Raw genomic sequence first — 21372 nt, 5'->3', positions numbered from 1 at the left:
GGTGCGGAGTTCTTGCCATTCCAAAAGCTACCTCCTTAGCTATGGAAAGACTCTTTTGCGCGTTCCTCTGGAAGGGAAAGGAAACTTCCAAATTCCTTCACCCTATCAGTTGGAAATCTATCTACCTCCCCAAAGCAGAGGGAGGTCTGAGGATTAAGCGCATCCAAGACTCCAACATTGCGGGTATCCTTAAGCTAATCTGGAAAATCTCTTCCAAACATGATTCTATTTGGGTCCAATGGGTCTACTTCCACCTCTAAAAAAATAACTCCATCTGGACCGTCCCCATCCACCCCGATTCCTCCTTCATCTGGCGCAAGATTCTCCACCTGCGCCACATTGCCCTACGAGCCATCTCCTTCTCCATTGCTGATGGCTCCTCTACCTCCATTTGGCTTGATCCTTGGCACCCCCTTGGAGTTCTCTTCAACCATTTTGGCCCCAGAGCTATCTACTCCTCCAGCATCCCTAAGGATGCACTCCTTTCTTCTATCATCTCCCTTGGCTCTTGGTCCCCTCCTTTCCCCCCCATCCCCATCCTCTCCATGATCTGGCCTTCCCTCCCCTCCTTTACCCCCCCATCCAATGCTGACAAAATCACTTAGCTCCCCTCCTCTACTGGCCTCTTTAGCTTCAGCTCTGCTTGGAATTTTGTCCGCCCCCATGCCCCCTGTTCCCTGGCACAACCTGGTTTGGTTCAAAGGTCACATCCCCCACCATAGTTTCCTTGTCTGGCGAACCCTCAACCATTACCTTCCCACCCAAACCTTTCTCATCCATGCTAACCCCTCTTGCACCCTTTGCTGGTCCAATTCTGAAGACATTGAACACCTTTTCTTTACTTACCCCTTCTCCCAAACCATCTGGAAAAAAGCCCTTTTGTTCATTTGGCCCCGCAGCAGGCGTCCCTTACCCTTTGATCGAGAGTGGCTCTGGATGCTCAGGTCATTCCTAGGAGACTCTATTTGCGACGCCATTGGGAAGCTAGTCTTTGGAGCTTCGCTTTACCATATCTGGATGGAGAGAAACCTTCGGAGATGGTCTACCAACTCTAGATCTTTCGACTTGATTTGGAAGTCCATCTCTTTTGATGTTTCTACGAAGCTGAGCTTTCTCCCCCACAAATCCTTGATTGATTCTCCCAGGAATAGGCATATTGTTAGAGCCTGGGACCTTGATTGTACCATTTTGCAGCCCCCTCCCTAGAGGGCTTGTAGCTTCTCCCCCCCCCCCCCCAGCTCTCCCTTGTTCTTCTTTCTTGCCCATCTCGGGCTTTCTTTGGTAATACATTTTTTATTCACTAAAAAAAAAAAAATCTTATTTGGGACAAGAGTTCGAGATTAAAGACTAGGGGCAGTTGCTTCACTTCCTTGGGATTGAAGTTGCCCGCTCTTCTAAGGGAATCTTCCTCCCTCAAAGGAAGTATACCTTTAGATCCTTTGTCTGAGACAGGGATGCTTGGTTGTTGTCCTATTGATACTCCACGTGAAGCTAACACACATCTCAAGGCCAAAGATGGGTAGCTAGTAGACAAAGGAGGTTACCAACGCCTCATAGGGAGGTTGATATACTTTTCCCATAATCGACCAGACATTGCCCATGTTGTAAGTTTGGTGAGTCAGTATATGCATGACCCATACTTCACACACCTTGATGCTGTGTACCGTATTTTGAGATATTTTAAGTCAGCTCCAGGGAAAGGGATCCTTCTTTCTCCTCATTCTCATATGCATATAAAAGCCTTCACAGATGCTGATTGGGCAGGATCTCCAAATAACCGTAGGACAACATCTGGCTATTGTTCCTTTGTTGGAGGAAACCTTGTGGCCTGGCATAGTAAGAAGCAATCCTGTGGTTGCCCGTTCGAGTGCCGAAGCAGAGTTCCGTGCTATGGCACACGGCATATGTGAGCTGTTATGGCTTAAGGGCCTTGTACATGACCTTGGTATTATCTCCAACTCACCCATGATGCTATTCTGTGATAGCAAATCTACGATTAGCATTGCCCACAATCCAGTTCAGCATGAGAAGACAAAGCATGTGGAGATAGACCGTCATTTTATCAAAGAGAAACTTGATCAAGGTGTTATCTGTATTCTGTTTGTCCAGTCACGAGAACAATTGGCGGATGTTTTCACTAAAGGACTTAGTAGTAAGGGTTTTCATTCTATTTTGTGCAAGTTGGGCATGTGTGACGTCTATGCACCAACTTGAGGGGGATTGTTGTAATGTGGGGTTAAAGTGTGATCTAGGTATCCTTGTAATTATGTATGGTGTTGGAACCGCTTCCCCTAAAAGACCGACCTTGTAGGAAAGGGAGGAAACAATATGTATATCATACAGGAGCTCTAACACGGCAGACTATCCAAAGGGGGACACGGGTGGTTAAATAATTCAACACCTGCCTGCTCTCAGGGGGACTCGATACCATGACCCCTGCCTGCTCTGATACCACGTTGGAACTGCTTCCTCTAAAAGACCGACCTTGTAGGAAATGGAGGAAACAATATGTATATCATACAGGAGCTCTAACACGGCGGACTGTCCAAAGGGGGACTCGGGTGGATAAATAATTCAACATATGGCTTTGAGGGTGTCCTTGTAATTTTCTCTTTCTCACCTCTTATTATAAATAGAACATGACTATGCTCCCTTGGGACACAAGTTATCCTTCCTCAAATCATTTTCATCAATAACTTTGTGCATTCTAAAAACAAAGAAGTAAAACCCTTCAAGAACATGTTTCCACTTAAAATAATTCCTGATGCTTGAAGCAAGATGAGTCTGCAGCCTTAATTCATATTAAGCTTATGGAAAGGTTAAAATTTTGACTATAAAAGCTATTCAAACCAACCTTCAATGTTCTCATGTAATGTTCCAAATCACGCAAAAGCCCATCCTTCTGGTCTCTCCTGAAATTTGGTTCAGAATGTATGCCACGATCATAACTTAAAAGACGCTCTTTAGTAATCCCATTTGAGTTCAGGGTTTTCCAGTAAGCTTTGACGTCGAAGTCACTTGTAATATAATCAATAAGTGCCTGCATGAAATGCTTTGTGAGACAAATTCAGCAACAAAATTGATAAAAATTTCATCATAATTTGCATTTCAAATACCTGACAGATTACAACATCATCGGGACTTGTGTTATTATGCAGTTTCTGATGCCACTCTTCCATCATTCCACCTTTGCAATCATTATTTCTCTGCAGATAACCAGCAACTCTTTGTATTTTGCAAATGAACATTCCAATATGGAAAGAGCGTTTAAATGATAAAAAAAAATGTAAAAACTTACGAAAAGAAAGAAATATCCTAAAGGTAGATTGAACACCTACCTGAATGAGTAGGATCTCATCTCGAATGCGCTGGCCCACATCTCCTTCACCTCCACGGCCTACAGTAGACAAGATCATCCGCAAGATTTCCCTGTATTGAGGGTAACTTATGTATATATTCTGAAGCAAGTCTGTAAGCCTATCCTGAGCTTTACTGATCTCACTGCAAGGATGGAAAGACAAAGTTTGGCTTTAGCTTTGAAAAGTAGAAGGAACTTTACAGAACATGTAACTCATTTTTCAACAGAGATGGAAAGAAGCCCAAGATTGTTCTTTTACGAAGGAAATTGTGCACAAGGTTTGGTTTCTATTTTGTGAATAACACTAGAGTTCGTAAGCAGTCCAGTGATTGACTGTTTGAGTGAGAATTTTGATAACTTAGCCTGGAAAAAGGAAAAGAAAACTTAATACATCAGTAAATTGAACAAAGATTTCATAAGAGAACTACCGTGGCTTCACATTGTAGTTCTTATTCCATATGAGCTGCCTCGTGGCCATAAACCTCATCCACACAAAGATCCCAGCAAGACCCAATTCCCCAGCATCTTTGGCCCACGCTAGCAAATCTGATGCAATGTTAAATCTGTGACAGAACAGAATGTTGTTTATTATTTTATCTTTAATGCAATCGTCATAACAGCCTCCAAATAAACCCTCCAAAAAATTGTATGAACAAACAGATGAACTTTTCGTCATGTGGCCAATGCTGTTACTAGAAGAAAACCAACTTTAACCAATGAAAATTAGAAAGTACACCCCATAGTTTAATCCAACAAGAAAGGTTTCGAATTCAAATACTAATTTGAGAGAGAGAGAGGGAGGAGTCTGTTTAGCAAGTACACTCCATAGATTAATCCAATCAGAAAGGTTCTTAATTCAAATAATAATTTGAGAGAGAGAGAGAGAGAGGAGTCTGTTTCACGGAGGGAAGGGACTATGGTTCCCCACAGATGTCATAGGAAGCACCACCCTCGATATAGGTATCATAACAACCTCTGAGGGCCTTAAGGGTTCAGCAAAATGTCAAAATAGACCAATTTTTTGTCGAGCTCTTTTAGCATAAAAGAACATAAAAAGTTACAAGTCCAACATTATATGATAGGTATAATTAAATTTGAACAAACAAATAGATTTTTGAAGACAACAAATAAAACACAATTTATTTATTAATTGAGAGATGGTAAGTGGAGAAACCAGAGTTTCTGTAATATTGATGATCAACTTATAGCTTTTTGCTGGGAACAAATGTGCACAAACGAGGAAGAAATCAGGCAAGCAATCACACACAATATGAGGAATTAATCATGGTTCGGCACGAATTCCTACATCTACCCGAGAGGACCAGAGAATTTTTTACTAAGCCAGAAAAACACTCTACATCACTCTCCATCTCATAATGTGATCTCCCTCGCTTGTATCTAGGGTTTTCCTCACAGAGATCATATATAAGAAACCCTAATGTACATGTAATGGACCCGAAACCCGACCCATACATAAACAGGCCCAATATGGGCCACTACAGAAAACGAGAGATAAACCCACAATCTCCACCTTTGCTTAGATTCTACAAGCCACCTTGAACAAGAACAGTGATGACGCCAATTCTGTGAACTCCATCATTGTCTCAGCTTGTCCCCACACCCAAACCAGCATGGCCCACACCCCTGCCTGAGGTGCCCCTCACAGTTCACTGCTGTTCGATGTGATGTGACTCTACTCCTACCGCTGCAACCTGGTCGGAGAGATCACTTCCTCTCATAAAATCCAAAGTAAAACAGAGCCATTACTTTCCAGATCTGCATGTATTCACAACCTGAACGGTCTACAGTCTTCATCATCCATTTGTACCTGATTCCAACGGTAACCCCACCTATTTTAACACTCCCTACAAGTCTGTATAAATTACCAATCATTTGTCCCCACATCCAAAGTTAAAAAACTTGTTTCGTTTTGGTGTTTGACCAAGTTAAAACCACCAAAACTTCGAAATTTTGAAACATTGCTTCTTTTTTTCTTTCTCATTTTGATGTTTCGGTGTGCAAACGGCCATAGTTGGCTCTAAAACTATAGGGGAAGCTTGTTTTAGGCTTAATAAACATATTTAAATCTTTAAATTATAAAAAAAAAAGCATCCAATTTGATGTTTTGGATTTGCACCCTTGGTTGGCATTAAACGTCGAACCTTTATGTAATATTGCCTATTTCACACATGTTTGAATGCTTTGAGACATAATTGGCAAGTAAATTATGCAATAATGGATGAAGGCACATAATATTGAATAATTATTTAAGAAATAATTACAGACTTAAAGTAGAAACTACAAAGTACAGTGAACAATACATAGTACATAGACATCCAAGTACAGTAAACAATACAGTTGAGAAAAGACAAAGAGAATGATTTGGCTTGTCAAGATGACAGAGGCCACCACTCTATTTATAATCTAGGATTATTACAAATATGGAAGATCTACTCAGCACAATCAACATGTGCATAATGAATCTAGACACTATAGTGTACCTAGTTACATTACACACTTCAACAAAGGAACTAAGAGAAACGAACAGGGTCAAATCCTTTAACAAATACATATGTTACAGACACCCTAGTCTTCCATGTCCCAACAATACAATACTGTGACTGTCTATTGATATGAACTATGACGTGCTGGATTGAGTTTGCTCATGGTCCGATGGAGAAAACATGCATTGTTCTCCATCTGCATGACAAATGCATGCCACGTCATAGTGTGTGATAAGAAATGAGAGTAGCCCTCCGCAGCTGCAATCTACCCCCATACAAACAGTATTGTTATATTTTTTTCCAAAAAATAGTTTTTGGGAAAAAATAGTTTACCTGAAATAGTTGAATGGAGCCAAATCTTCCCCAGTAAGCAGCAATTGATCTCTTTGAAGTGAAGTGGCAACCCCCAGTAGTGTATTCCAGTAGTATGGAGTGGTGATGTGGCGAAGTTGAAGTTATGTCGAAATTTCGAAATGAGTCGCGAGACCATGCCTTTTTATATGACTTTGGATCATTTCAGAGAGATGGTACAAACAATATTGAAATCTCATCAAAATTTCGGAAATACTGTGCAAGTCTTATATTTCGTATGTAATTTCGTTTCGAGCAGGTTGAGATCTTCGAGATATTCGAAGTTTCAGCGATATTTCACTGAGTTTTCGAACTACGCCTACATCACAACCATGGCCCCCCTTAGAACCCTAAGAATTCACCTTCAGATGAGCATCTGAAACCTCTCGAATAGTGTTCGAAGTGAAATCAAAATTTTCCTTAGATCCAACACATGTCTAACCACAATCAAAGTTCACACAATCCCATCAAACATAAAAATCCGACAATCTGTACAGCCCCAATCCCCACAATCTTGCTTTTAGCATTGTTTGCCATTTTGACAATACCTATTATCATATGCATGATATGTAGCAAACTGATCCCTGATTGAACACAAATGAAATGAGCAACCAGAATCTAAAATCCAATATAAAGTTTCCGTACCAGATAAAATAGTGAGAAAGATATCTCCATCACTCTAGGACTCTTCCATGACAACAACATTGGATGATTTATCTCCATTCTCTTTCTTGTCCTCTTTCTCCTTTTCATTCTCATTACACTTTGAACAATTCCTCTTTAAATGACATAGCAATTTACTTTATGACCATTAAACTTGAAGCGACCTTTATTATTGTCAAACTCTTACTGCCTCTTATATGATCTGCCTTTGCCTTGACCACCACCTATAACCAAAGCATTACCCTACTCTAATACCCACTCACTATTGTTTTTCCGCCTTATCTCATCCATCAACAAAGCAACAATAACTTTGTCAAGTTTGAAGGTATCCTTACCAAACAATAGTGAAGTCATAATGTGATCAAATGAAGGAGGTAGTGAAGCCAACAGGAGAAATGTCTTGTACTTCTCTTTGATTTTAACATCTAGAGCGGACGACTCTGTCAGTATCCTGTTGAATCCGTCTAACTGCACCTCTAATTTTGCTCCCTCTGACAACTGAAGGCCATATAACTGTTTCTTAAAAAACAACCTGTTTATCAATGACCTGGACTTGTACCTGCTCTCCAACTTTGCCCAGCCTTCCTCCGGATCCACCAACCTAATGACTTCATGAAGAGTATTATCCGTAAGATACAACTAGATCGTGTTATTCACTAGATCCCTCAACTTTAGCCACTCATCTTTTGTTATCTTATCCGGCTTGTCTGACTTCTTCCTGAGAGCCTTGACTGTAGGGTAGTAACATTCTTCAACCAATGTTGCTACAAGGTGAAGACATTATAGCCATTTAAGCACTCTATGGAGAAGGTTGAACCCTTCATCTCCATCCGAATTACCCAATCTTAACCCTTTGTGCCTGCCATCAACCTCAACAAACTTGATCGCTATTGATCTTGCACGATCTATTCCAACGAAGCGGAATCTGCCTAATTCGGACCGCACCCTTCATTGAGCTTATAGAGCCAGAAAACCTTGGGTTACAACTCCACCCGTGAACAAACACTTCACACCTTGAATTCTGCCCAACTCTTCTTTTTCTCTCTTATCCCACCTTCTTTATCAAGAGAAAAAAAAAAACGAACATAGTCGTAGCTTCTCCCTTTTTTACTTTCGGTGAAGTGCGGCACTTTTCTCCTTCCTTTCCACCGTACTTCTTCTACCTTCTTCTTTCCTTTTGTTGCTCTTCTCTTCTCCCTTCCACGTGAAGAAGCAATAATTCCCCTTCACTTTTTCTCCTTCCTAGGGCTGCATGTGGTTCACTTTTTATCTTCTTTTTTGTTTTATTCCTTTCTTCCTTACTTTTGTGCGTATCTCTTTCCTCGGACGCCATACAACACACCATTCCCTTTTCACTCTCTTTCTCTTCATTTTTGTATCGGAATCGTACAATGCTTTTCCCTATCTAATTTCCCCTATACATAAAGGGAAAACAATCCATGCACTTCCACAAAGAAAAACTGAAATGCAACTATAACTCCCTCCACTTTTTCTATGCAACACCCATTACCCAGATCCCAACGCACCACCTGTGACAATCTGTTGAACCTCGGTCTGATACCACTTGTTGGGAATGAATGCGAAAACACGAGGAAGAAACCAAGCAAACAATCACACACAACATAAGGAATTTAACGTGGTTTGATACGAATGCCTACATCCACTCGAGAGAACCAAAGAATTTTTCACAGAGCCAGAAAAACACTCACAATGTGATCTCCCTTGTTTCTAGTGTTTAACCCCCCCCCCCCCCCAGAGATAATATATAGGAAACCCTAAAACATTCCCACACAATTACAATTTTACCCTCTCTACTTGTAATAAACCCAAAGCCCGACCTAAACATATACCAACCCAATAATAACTATGTGGGCCACTACAAAATACAAGACATAAACCCAACCTGCCAACACTTTTTGGGGAGAGAGTCACTTCAATCAAGCAAAAGAGATGAATGACTCATATGTTGGATCAAGAAATTCAAGACTTCCTGCAAGCTAGTGGTCGGTTATTCAGATCTTGAGTTTGATGGACCATCACAACCCATGCTGCTGTAGTTCTGTATATAAAGAATTTATACTAATGAAACAAGTAGGATTCAAGAAAAAATGGAGGGACAGAAGATGCCACCGAATTTCAAAACAAAGCTTGTAATTGATCCTGAATTTCGGATGGCATTTTTCTTTCTGATTCATATAAATGACTGGAAGACATATGTTACCGTTCGCCATTAAAATTCCCAGGCTCCCAGCATTGGCAGCATATGACAAATATTATGTTTGTATTGCAAGTCTAACTCTATGTATCCGAGAAGAACACATTAGACCTATCAAAATAACAGCAGTGTTATCCTTGACCTCCTTCAATATAACTCAAGAATATCTTTTTTATTTACATACCCTTTTGGGACAATTAAGGTAATGCGTCGATTAATTAAGAAAATGAGAAAATAGGATATAGCAGCCTACCAGAAATGTATAAGTAGATGTATACGGATGTGAGAAGTGTCAACCATACAAATAATTGATCCTATATCGCAAACAGTTGTTCATAAATCAGCATATCTCACTTAGTCTAAAAATGTTCTATGTGATGCTTTTGAGTTCTTTCAATACATCAAGTACAATAAGTATATGAAAAATAAGGCTTATCAATGAGAGGCTCACATGCTCAAGAGCCCACAACCTACTCTCTTTTTTTTTGTTGGGGGGGGGGGGGTGATAGGAGCAACCTACTCACCTATGCATAAAAGATTTTTGGGCCTCACTCTCCATAGCCGCTATTTTGTCTAACAAAGCCTTTGCAGTACCTTTGCCATCACCAGCATCCTTTCATGAAAAGAGATCTAATCACTAAATGTAGAAAGCAGTGTACGATGAAGTAGAACCCAAAACATGACAAAGAAAAACATATACAACAAATTATATTATAAAAATTAAATGAGAACAACCTTTTTAACCTTTTTAGATCCAACAAAATCGATATAAAAGTCAGAGCCATTATTCTTTATCCAGCTACCACTAGATAGTAGCACAAATGGCATCCCAGAAAAATTTTCATCATCAATCTCGATGTCTAAGGATTGCACCTGAAAATAAAATTGGAAGATGAAGACTTTTCAACAGAATATTCTAACCATGGACAATATGTATTGCTTCAGTACTAAGGCACATTAAAAAAGACCTAAATTCATGGAAGGTACCTGGCAAGGAGGTTCACCAGAATAGCTCTTTGCAAATTGTGTTTCACAAGCCTTATCTAGTGAAACTGAACCTTGGGGCAGTGAGCTTCGAGGTGGTGCCTGAGAAAGCCCCACACCTCACAAATTTATGCAGCATAAAGACAAACACAAGAAATACAAAAAATAATAATAATAATTTAATGGATTCAGGCATCCACCCTCTTCCAGTAAATTTTAACTATTAATGGATATTAACACCTTACCACCCACTCTCCAGCTTTTTTGGATAAAGCCCAATGAAGGGTAAGTGGCCCTTTGAGATCTGTAGCCAGATAAATTTTTGTCCGACCAGAACGCTTGGTCACAGTTACCTTGAAATGTCAAAAGCAGCCAACAATTAGGGATAGAATTCCAAAAGTACTATCTTGATGAGGAAAGAAAACTAGTAAGCATAGGATAACTCACCCGAAGCTCCTTATCACCAATCTTAAAAACAGACTTATTTAGGATGGAACCACCATCTTGCTCTTCCTTGGTGTTCAGAAAAAGTTCAACGGCTGTTGGGCGCTCTAGTGGAACAGAAACCTTTTCTTTCACAGATTTAGTAACAAATTTATTCAGAAGCTGCATAAAGTCCATTTCCTTGCGCTTAATCCTTTCAGCAGTAAAATAACTTTTCTTCTTTAACTGCTTGGAAACTTTAGTTTGGATATCTCCTTTCACAATTTTTTTTCGTATTTCATCAAGAGAGGTACCCTTATCTAATTCACCTAGCAGCTCTTGCCTGGCTTCTTCAAACTCTTTCTGTTTTTGAAAAACAATGCAGGTCAGGATTACAAGCAAATGCATGAGGACCATCTTCCAAATTATATGAAAGAGAGAATCAATTCAAATGTGTTCTATTAAAAGATGAAGCAAGTCATCAACCAATAAGGCAATAACCAACTGTATGTCAGATGTAAGCTTAAACTTACAAGTTGCTCATCTGGTGAATAGTTGGGTTTCCCAGCTTTCTCCCACCGTATAAAAGCTTGTATTTGTATAAGATCATCAGGTATCTTGCTCTTACTTTCAGGAACATTGGACTCTTTTGTCTCATACTTGTCATCACTTTTTGCCAATCTTGCTCGAATTTCTTCAACAGATGCACCTCTGACAATTTCACCCAGTAATTCAGCCCGAGCTGCTTCATATTCCTCCTATAGCATGCATAACTCTCTCAATGAACGTAAATAATTAAAGAAAATAAATAGATAATCATCCAACTCAGCCCTAATCTTCCACTTCAAGCATCACATATGGGCTACTTCTAAAGGTGATTACTGAAAGACTGGATGTTTGTCCAAGAATGTTCTATGATCTGAAGTATCAGTGTGTTATATTGAACAGAAGAGATTTTTGAAGAGATTTTTCATTATACAACGTCCATATCAAACCCTACTGCTTCCTTTCAAAAGAACTTCCCATCAACTTAGTGGGATATTGCAATACCGGAATTGAACAAAACTCTACCCAAACATACTAACAAATTTTTTTTTTAAATTGAATTAATTAACCTAAATTTTTAGAGAAAATTAGATCCACTCATCCATACACAAAAAAATTGCGATCTAAGATTTGCAAGAAGAAATGAAAACAATAAGCAGCCATTTCTTTAATGGTTTGATAAACATGAACTGGTTAGAAAGAAAATTATTTGTGAGATTTTAGGATCTTCAAGATATCATGTTTAATTAAATGGCTGAAAAATATTAAGCTTTTCCCATGGAATTTTATAACTACTTCCTTTTTCTCATTCTTTTTGCTTTTTTTTTCTTTTTTCTTTTTTCAGGGGGGGGGGGGTGGCAATGAGGAAAGAAATTTTGATTTGTAACAAAGGCAACCCTTTCACCTCTAGAAATGGCTCCCCATCCCTCCCACCCCCTTCCCCTCCCCCCCAAAAAAAATCCAGATCATGTTTGCCCACCGGCACACCAACCAGAGCTAAATTCTCAGTTGAAATGCTAACCCATGCTTACTTGGATGATGTAAGTAAATCAACAAGATGCATTCTATCATCCCATAAAATGTGATTGACACACGTATTCAATCCCAACTCGTTCCACACAGTCTTCCCATGTCATAGTGTTGATGTAGTGTTGCACATAGTTTGCCACAACACTTATATAAGTGTTGTCATCAACATATGCCAAGTCCCCTATCCTAGGGTATAGAAGAGGCGGTTGCCATGAGGCGTGAGATCCACTGCTATTGTCATATTGAGGCATGTATGGGTGTGGATGGTTTGGGACTGAATGATGCCGGCCGCAACTTCTCCGAAGAAATCCAGCCCAAAAATGGTGAAAAACCAGAGGCAGCAGCTCATGGAACAGCCTCTCGGTCAAGATAGCTCGAGACAGGTCGAGATATCTCGATATCTGCAAGTTTTATAAGCTGAGTTGGGTTAAGATCTGGGTCGACCCAAGATCTCGACGAAATATTGCACTTTCTTGTTTCGTATGCCATCTCGTCTCAACCCCGGGAAAAAATAATATCTCCCGAGTTTTAGTTCCATGATCCCACCACCAAATCTCCCTAAGGGAATGACGTTTTCCTTTCGATTCCCCTAGGACCTCTTTAGCCACCTTCTTAATAAACAAAGAAATCTCGTTCCACATCAAATTAGTATCTCCCTCCAATTTCCACTTTCCTTGGTTGACCACTTTGTTAGTAAATGTCTTCAAGGAGTCTCCTTTCATGTTCCACCACCTTACCTTAGGGCGGATAGGTTCCCCTATCTTACGATCCTACGTAATGAGGCACATATCCATGACCACCAATCTATGTTGGGTGGTTAGGCTCTCCCCTGGGATAACTTTACAATCCTTACAAAGCAATCTGTCAAACCCTCTAGTTAGGAAGATATCTATTTGGCTATTATGTCGTCCACTTCTGTAGGTGACTAAATGTTCCTCTCTTTTCAAAGCAAGTGTTTACAATGGACAGATCATAAGCAGCCGCAAAATCCAAAACTGAGATACCCCCCTCATTCCTCTCACCAAATCCATAAACTCCATGCACATTCTCATAGCCTCTACGATCTCTCCCTATATGACCATTCAAATCACCACCTATAATGATCTTTTCTCCTTGACTCATATCTTCCACTAATTCATCCAAGTGTTCCCAAAATGGAAACTTACTACTTTCGTCCAAATCTACTTGGGGAGCGTAAGCACTGATAATATTGACTACTTCATTCTCTAACACGAGTTTGATGGATGTAATCCTATCTTCAAGTCTCTTAACATCCACTACATCATTCTTTAGGACTTTATCCACTACAATTCCCACTCCACTTCTACCACTTTGCTCCCCCATATACCATAGTTAAAAGTCATCAAACTCCTTAGCTTTCTTACCCTTCCATCTAGTCTCTTGAATACAAACAATATTGATCCTTCTTCTCCTCATCACATCAATCAATTCTAGACTCTTACCCGTTAAGGAACCAATGTTCTAAGATGCTAATCTAATCCTACGCTTTTGGAGTGGCTTCTTAACCTGCACACGACCACAGTATGAGTGCCCTTGACTATTTGACACCGCACAAGGGCTCCAATGTGACGCGTCGCTTACGGGGAACACCCTAACATGTGGTCCCACAAAAACAGACATATATTATAAAAGGTAATAAAACACTCAAGAAAGGATCCATGCAGAGAGGATTGGCAGAGAATAATACAGTGCCGGCTGCCTACCTGATGCACCGATAATATAGTTAAAATAAGGATATATACTACTAGGGGAATATAAATACCTAAGTAAACAAGGTCAACATAAGGGAGCTGGAAAACTATGGAAATATTTTAACACAAAGGGGAGCATGGAAGTAGTAAAAAAAACATCAAGTGCTCTTAGTAGGTAAGCATGCTGAAGATAATATGCAATCTAATGAGATAAGATATAGATGGGTTAAAAAAAAAAAAAGAAGGTAGGCAGAAAAATAGCCCAGCTAAACATAGAGTGATCCAGAAAAATGAGGCAAGGTAAACAGGGGTTCAACTATATACATGCAGTTCATACACACACACACACACAAAAAAAAAAAAGGGAAAGCCAACACAAGTAAATGAACCAACATATAGCTTTTTTTTTGCTAAAGGTCAGCAAATTTGTATTAAGAATGAAGTGAAAAAGTGTTACATGGAGAGACAGGATACTACCAACATATAGCTAGCAAGATAGAAATAAGCAACAAATGATTTTAGCGCAACAAAATCAATAGCAGCGATATAAGTAAGTATTCTACTGGAGTAAGTTTTGCCCAAATCAGATATTCAGTTTGAGCAAGGGCAATAGCAGTTCGGCTTCAGTTACCAAATAGAATATGCATAACATAATGACAGGAAGGGTCACACCTGTAACCCTCTGAGAGATCTCCTAATCCCAGGGCAAATAAGCTCTCTCGAAGGAACCTTATCGAGGCACCCTTAGGTTGTTCGGCTCAGTTGCAGGGCAGCGGGCACCAGTATGGGTTTGGTTTTTTTTTTTTCCCCCTTCTATGAGAGATGTAAGACAACCTTCCTCGGACAGAGGGGGTCAGAGAAGGTTGGATTCAACCTTCGCAATCAATTCGGGGATGAGGCATAATAAATGGGATCAGGCAAGATTCAGGGAATGGGTTAGAACAAAGGGGGTGAGTGAGGGATTTAGTGACGAAGTCGGGTGTGGGGAGCGCGAGATCCGGGAATGGTTTCGGATGGGGAATGTGGGGTCAATGAGAGGCTTATGTGGGAGAGGAAGACGGGGTGGGTGTAACCTAGTTATATACAAATAGCTGAAGGAGGTTACCAAAGTCCTTCCACACCAGCGAAAAAAATCTCGCGACCGGAGCCGATTACCCGAAAGGTACAACAAATCAGAGCTTCAAAGTTTCAGAGCTTCACTCCAAGCATCAACAGCCCCACCTCCAGGGAGTAGCGTTCCACACCAGGGAATCCGAGTGATGTTGGAAGTATCCGAGAAGAGCTGTAGGCGCACCTGATTATCCACCTAAGGTGAAAGCGAGTGGATCGCCGAACTCTCAGGTCTCGCCACCGATATTCTCTCAAAGCAGATCCGACCGTTAGAGAGAGAGAGGGAGTAAAACCTTGATTCAATAAGAGTCCTCTCATCATTGGCAGCCAATAGAGATTGGCCACTGTATCAGCTGAATGTGAAGAACGCATTCCTCTATAGTGACTTCACTGACTTTGGAAGAGGAAGTGTATATGCAAACCCCACCAGGCTTCATGTTTCCCTCAGCTGAAGGGAAAGTGTATCTTCTTAACAAGCTCTATGTGACCTCAAACAATCCCCGAAGCCTTGGCTTGAGAGGTTTAGACAAACTACTATAAGAATGGATACACAAAGATTCAAGCTGATCATACTCTATTTACCTGACATGGTGATGGTACCATCACAACTCTAATTTTCTATGTGGATAACATTGTGGTGATTGGAAATGACCGGGAGGGGATAAAAAGACTTAAGTCTTACTTAGTCCAACAGTTTGAGATCAAGGACCTTTGACTCTTGAAATATTTCTTGGGAATTAAAGTATCAAGGTCACAAAAGGGAAAAAATATCTGTCAAAGGAAGTTTATGTTGGATTTGTTCAAGGAGAGAGAACTGTTGGGCAGTAAACCAGGAAACTCACCTATTGATAAAAATCATAAGTTAGGTGAAGACTGTGGATCATTCGTAATTAATGCCAGGAAGTACCAGAGGTTACTAGGGAAGTTGATCTATATTCTTTGAGTCGCCCTGATATTGCCTATGTTGTTGGAGTATGCACATGGATGTTGTATATCGCATCATCAAGTACTTGAAATCCAGTCCAAGAAAAGGGTTATCGTACCCCAGACACAACCATTTGAGGATTGAAGGCTACACTGATGCCGATTGAGCAGGATCTGTCTCTGGCAGAAGATCTACATCAAGATATTGCATATTTGTTGGTAGTAACCTGGTTACATGGCGAAGCAAAAACATTCTGTTATGGCTAGATTAAGTGCAGAGGCAGAATTTAGAGCCATGGCTCATGGAGTGTGCAAACTTCTATGATTAAAAAGGTTGGTCCAAAAGTTGGGGTTTGATACTAAAAGAACCATGCGGCTTCATTGTGATAACAAAGATACTATAAATATAGCTCACAATCCTGTGCAACACGACCAGACAAAGCATATTGAGGTGGATTGATAGTTCATTAAAGAAAAAATTGACTCTGGTTACATCTGCATTCCTTTTGTAAAGATAGGGGACCAGTTGACCGATATTTTCACCAAAGAGATTAACGCTCTCCAGTTCAGTATCCTATTGAGCAAGCTGGGCATGTATGACACGTATTCTACAACTTGAAGGGGGAGTGTTAGAGTTCATGTAGTACGGGTATTATGAGTACTTGGCTATACTTTGTTATAAGCTTTTTATATTTTTCTCTTCTACTTCCCTAGGTGCTTTTATGTTAGTGTGGGGGTATTGATGTACATATCATTGACAAGTTAGCAAATATAGGGAAGAGAAATTGATTCTCTCCCCAAGCATTCCTCTCATCTTCTCTTCTCTTCTCTTCTCTTCTCTCATCTCGTCTTACTCCCTTTTATTACTTTGAACTAATCTTTCAAATTTACAGTAACCACTTCTGGCACTAAACCAGAAAAAAAAAATTGGAACCGAAAGCATGAGAGTCAAGAAACATAAAAATGATTATAATCATTGCACTGCTTTTCTTATAAGTAAATTTTGTACTAACTTAGCACTGGATGAATTAATTGTACAAAACTTCTGTCCATGTTATAAAAGGAAGCATGCATCACAATATTGACCAAAGTCCAAAGATAACACACTCCAACTTCTTCTAGAACCATAGAATCCGATCCTCTCAAGTCATTTAAGTGTAGAGAATCGTGAGTGTAACAAGCAAAGAGTTGGCCAAAAGGCCTGCTCAACTTTTGCAAATCTATTTGTAAGGTCTGAAGTTTCACTGTTGAATAGAAATTAGCAAGATGCTAAAAGAGAATGACACAAAGTAAACAAAGAGTACCCAAATGCGAAAAATGTGGCACAAATAATTTTCTTTTTCATTCACATAAGCCACAATAAATGGTCAAGATAGAATTGAAAAAGGAGCATCAGTCTCTTGCCTTTTCTTGTTCTGGAGTATACAGCTGTTTACCCTTTCTTTCCCATCTCAAATAAGCTTGAATCTGTACAAGGTCTTCTGGAACTGAAACAACTGAACTTTGTTTGACACTTCGTACTAATTGAACATGAAAGTTGTGCCCATTATCTTTGAACCTACACAATAGAATAAGTCGATTCACTTCAAAAGAGTGGTAAGTTACCATACCAAAATCATCAAAATTGCAGAACACTAACCATTTATTTTGTGCCTCATCAACTATAAGAAACTCTATTGCTTCTATTTGTGGGTCATTAATCTCTATTTTCAGTAAGGAATCAGAACCAGACTACACGAAAAGAAAAGAAAAAACACAACATAATCAATATATGAAGTCCTTTCATTGACAGAAAACAAACAAATATGCATTATGCAAATATCAAATGGAATGCATTTCCAGAAGCTTAAGATTTTATTACTACATAAAACTCACTTTTGAGAAAGGTGACCTAAGAGCCCTGTTCTTGTATAGCTTTGTTCCATTAGGTCGACAAGAGGGCAGCACCCAACTCCTAAAAAGAGTCGCATCAAAGAAAAGGCATCCATAGAGGATAAATGGGGGGAAAAAACTAGAAGTTAAAAGAAAGGGAAAAGAGCACCCAGACACACCTACACACTTACTTTTTTCCATAGGGAATGCCACCCCAATGGAGAATAAGAGAATCACTGCTATTTGTAACTTTAATATCTATTTGGAAGCCTGGTCCTTGAGTAGGAGCACTAATACCAATCTGCCCAGTTGCAGGTATAAAACACTGCATTACAAACTTATTTGGACTCATTTCCAGCCAGGTTCAACAATATAGCAAGATAAAATTACCTGTAGTTCGGAGTTTCCATCAAGAATGAATTTTCTTGAAAGCTGGCAAAGGACAGGGAGAAAAAAGAAAGATTAAAAGATACATCACTGTAGACAATAGCTATCAAAATCTTTCAGTGAATTTATAGGATATCAATCAAGGTTCAGGAGCATATATAAATCTATAACTAGCTAACTGCCAAGACACTTCTGGTGCATCAGGCCACAAGCCTACGGATGTCAAGACTCAAGAGAAAATCAACATAATATTATTACAGTCTATCCCCCATATGGTTGAAGACGAAATCCACTGATGTAGAAGTAGAGAAAAGAATTTCTGGTGTTTTCATTAGTCTAACTAAACTCCCTCTCCAATACCAAATGAAAGCGCAACCAAAGGAATTTTGTTGATAGACACACCCAAGGTAAAACTCATTTTCATTTTGAATACAAACTTCTCAAGTTCAAAAGACTTGTTTATTGAAGCAAACGTGGATCTTACAAACTAAATGTAACCAATTTGGTTTGTACCAATTTAATACCAATTTTCTTATTAGGTAAATATAAAGCAAGACCACAAATTGAAAAGCTTATATTAAAGCCTTTAAGTTGCGATTTGATTTTTAACACAACATTTGGAAAACAAAGACACTGAAGATCGCTGAAAACACAGAGAGCTCAATTAGATAACTATTAAGATATGTATCACGATAAGGGGTTTGTCCATATAGTGGTTAATTGTTATCTTTATCTTTGGTTTTATTCTTTCCCAATGGACTAGTGTTTACTTTCCTAAATTAGAGTTAGACTAGGATTGGACTTTCTTTTGTAAATGTTTTGGTTATTATAAATATACGATGAGGGGAACTGCTAAGCTATAGAATGTTATTCTTGACAGTCCCTTCTCTTCTTCTCCCTCAATCTCTTTCTCTTCTCTCTTCTCTCTCTCTCTTCTCTCTCTCTCCTCTATTGCAGTTACTGGTTGCAGATCCTGGTTTGTCTCAATAACCAATATCAGAGTCCAAGTCAATCATCTACCGTTGAAGTTTCAGCCCATACAGATTCAACTGAGTTTGAGTGATCATGTCAAGAAATAGTTAGGAAATGTTCATCATATCTTTTTTATATATAAGCATCAAGAAGATTTCACCCATGGATTTATTTATAATGCTGCAGTCCCCATCTCCATTTGTATACAGTCATTTTTTCTCAGGGTTGGTACAATATCTCTGGACTTTTATTTTGGGGGTTTTGGGGGGGGGGGGGGTGTAAAGCAGTATCTCTGTGCTACATAGTTTGAGACCATATTTAACGCTCATGTTTTCAAAATATAAATAAAACAAAAGAGCATATGATTGCAATATTTAACTGTTTTAGTATGTTTTACAAATAACAAAGAGACATAACAAAGTGCACTCCAAATTGTTGACAACAAAGTAATGACAATTCTACTCTGTAACCTCATAGTACACAGCTACCTAACTTAAGCTTTTCAACTCGTCCTCTGTTGGTAAATTGTCGAGCACACCATAGTTCAATTTTCATCAACATAGAGATTCTATAATTTGTAGTGTCAAAAACAAGTATAGTGGGATTAAATGCATTTTTCACGAGTATTCAAACAAAATCTTAAGAAACTCAATGGATGAATCATGTGAAGAACCAATTCATCATCTCCAGTTGAACACATAGGCAGTATAATTGACTGCACCAGAAAGGTCACATGATGATACCCAAGCTTCAAGCGCTTTATGAACATCACAAATTGACAGAACACATCTTGTGTAGAAGACAACAACCATATCTAAACCATATGAAAAAAAAAATACCTCGGAAGCAGGACCTGTAGTTAAAACTGCACGTGGAACAACAGAAACCATGCGTCTTCCCTTTATTATGTTTGTCTTTTCCACCTTAAGGCCGTTCTCTCGATATTTAGTGGGAATTAGGGCCTTCGATAACAGTACCGTTCCTGGTTTGGCCGGTGAAGCGGGAAACAACGCCTTTATAAAGATTCCCTGTGAATTGGTTTTACTATGATGCTCTAGAATAGTAGACCGGCAAAGAGATTGGTGGAATAAGCCATGGCGTAGGGTATCGCTCATGTTCTTTTACTAAATTCTGGCAAAAGATGAGAAGAAAATTCTAGAATCAGATTGAAAAAGGGGAAGAGAGAAGGAAATCTGATCAGGTGGCTGCAAGCCTGCAATTCCGCTAGGAGAACGTCTTCTGGAGAATAATTAAACCAAAACAAAACAGAATTACAAATTTACGATTCAAGAGCTCAAAACGACATTGAGATATCTAGTACTTCAATTAGTATCGATTATATTCATTCATGACTGCTTGCTGACAAATTCTGCACGGAATTTTAAATTAGTATTAAACAAATGAATTTGGATTTTGGAGCTCAACAGCCATTCTGATTTTTTTTTGTAAAAAAAATTAAATGTAAGCATTCGATCAGATCAAAGCACTATTCAGTGTAATCGAAATTGAATCAACTTTACTACCTCGTTCCAAGATTCTCAGAGGTAAGACAGAAACCAGAATCCAAGTTCTTCCGCTCCAGATCTTCGAGTTCTCTTCTAATATCTAAACCTGAAGTTTAAAAAAGCAAAGAACATGATTCATATGAATCTGCACTTCAATTCTGCTCTCTGCAATTCCTCTCTCTCTCTCTCTCTCTCTCTCTCTCGGTCTCTCCTGAGCTCCTGCCCAATGCAACACACTCGGGAACCGCAAGCCGACAACGTAGTACTAGTTCCTCTTATCTTAAATTGATTCGATACGTGGCACGTTACTATTGATCCACGACTGAAGCCACCTTCGAAGATACGAGCCTCACACGTGCGAAATGTTGGGGAAAACTGGAAAAGCAAAAGATTAGAAGTAATGCCACCATGGGCGGGATCCGTGAAATAAGGATATTTAAATTATAGTTACGTAAATACCCCTGAATTTACAGAATTATCGAAGCCAAGCCATAAATTTTAGGGAAAATTTCACGGACACTCCCTGTAATTATATTAAATATCACAGACACCCCAAATATTATCAAAATATCAATCTTCTCCCTGACGTTAAGTTAGCACCAAAGTTGAAATGTCTATTTTACCCCCTTAGTTATTTAAATGAAAAAAGATTTTCTTCCATCTTCTTCCCCTTTCTTCTTCTTTCTTTCCCCTGCAACCTGCGAACCCCTCTTCCTGCGGTTCCACAGAATGATGTGTCTTAACCAATAAACCAAACACTAAATGGATGCTGGTGTGAATAAAGCTGCTTTGAATCTCTTTTTTTTTTTCAGTTTTA

General features: G+C 39.3%; 1 protein-coding gene across 3 annotated transcripts in view; it reads right to left on the bottom strand.

Annotated features, from left to right (window-relative positions):
• LOC122671543 (alpha-glucan water dikinase, chloroplastic-like) overlaps positions 1-20711 on the bottom strand; it is a 48759-nt gene extending 28048 nt beyond the window's left edge. Inside the window, exons 1-17 of one of the 3 annotated variants that reach the window (XM_043868823.1) lie at positions 20574-20711; positions 19890-20181; positions 18082-18123; positions 17883-17992; positions 17695-17773; positions 17459-17550; positions 17224-17377; positions 11032-11256; positions 10523-10861; positions 10321-10428; positions 10079-10177; positions 9827-9964; positions 9616-9704; positions 3787-3921; positions 3339-3501; positions 3117-3206; positions 2855-3040 (exon numbers count right to left, since the gene is read on the bottom strand). In XM_043868823.1, the coding sequence (XP_043724758.1) occupies positions 2855-3040; positions 3117-3206; positions 3339-3501; positions 3787-3921; positions 9616-9704; positions 9827-9964; positions 10079-10177; positions 10321-10428; positions 10523-10861; positions 11032-11256; positions 17224-17377; positions 17459-17550; positions 17695-17773; positions 17883-17992; positions 18082-18123; positions 19890-20165 (2325 nt within the window). In that variant the 5' untranslated portion in view covers positions 20166-20181; positions 20574-20711. Of the gene's footprint in view, positions 1-2854; positions 3041-3116; positions 3207-3338; positions 3502-3786; positions 3922-9615; positions 9705-9826; positions 9965-10078; positions 10178-10320; positions 10429-10522; positions 10862-11031; positions 11257-17223; positions 17378-17458; positions 17551-17694; positions 17774-17882; positions 17993-18081; positions 18124-19889; positions 20196-20573 lie in introns of those variants that run through there. The other 2 variants (XM_043868825.1, XM_043868824.1) reach the window with 2 other exon arrangements.
• Positions 20712-21372: the final 661 nt, after the last annotated feature.

Source organism: Telopea speciosissima, chromosome 8 (assembly GCF_018873765.1).
Source record: "Telopea speciosissima isolate NSW1024214 ecotype Mountain lineage chromosome 8, Tspe_v1, whole genome shotgun sequence".
Classification (NCBI taxonomy): domain Eukaryota; kingdom Viridiplantae; phylum Streptophyta; class Magnoliopsida; order Proteales; family Proteaceae; genus Telopea; species Telopea speciosissima.
The sequence above is the reverse complement of the archived record's forward strand: the minus strand, read 5'-3'. Positions and strand labels throughout refer to the sequence as shown.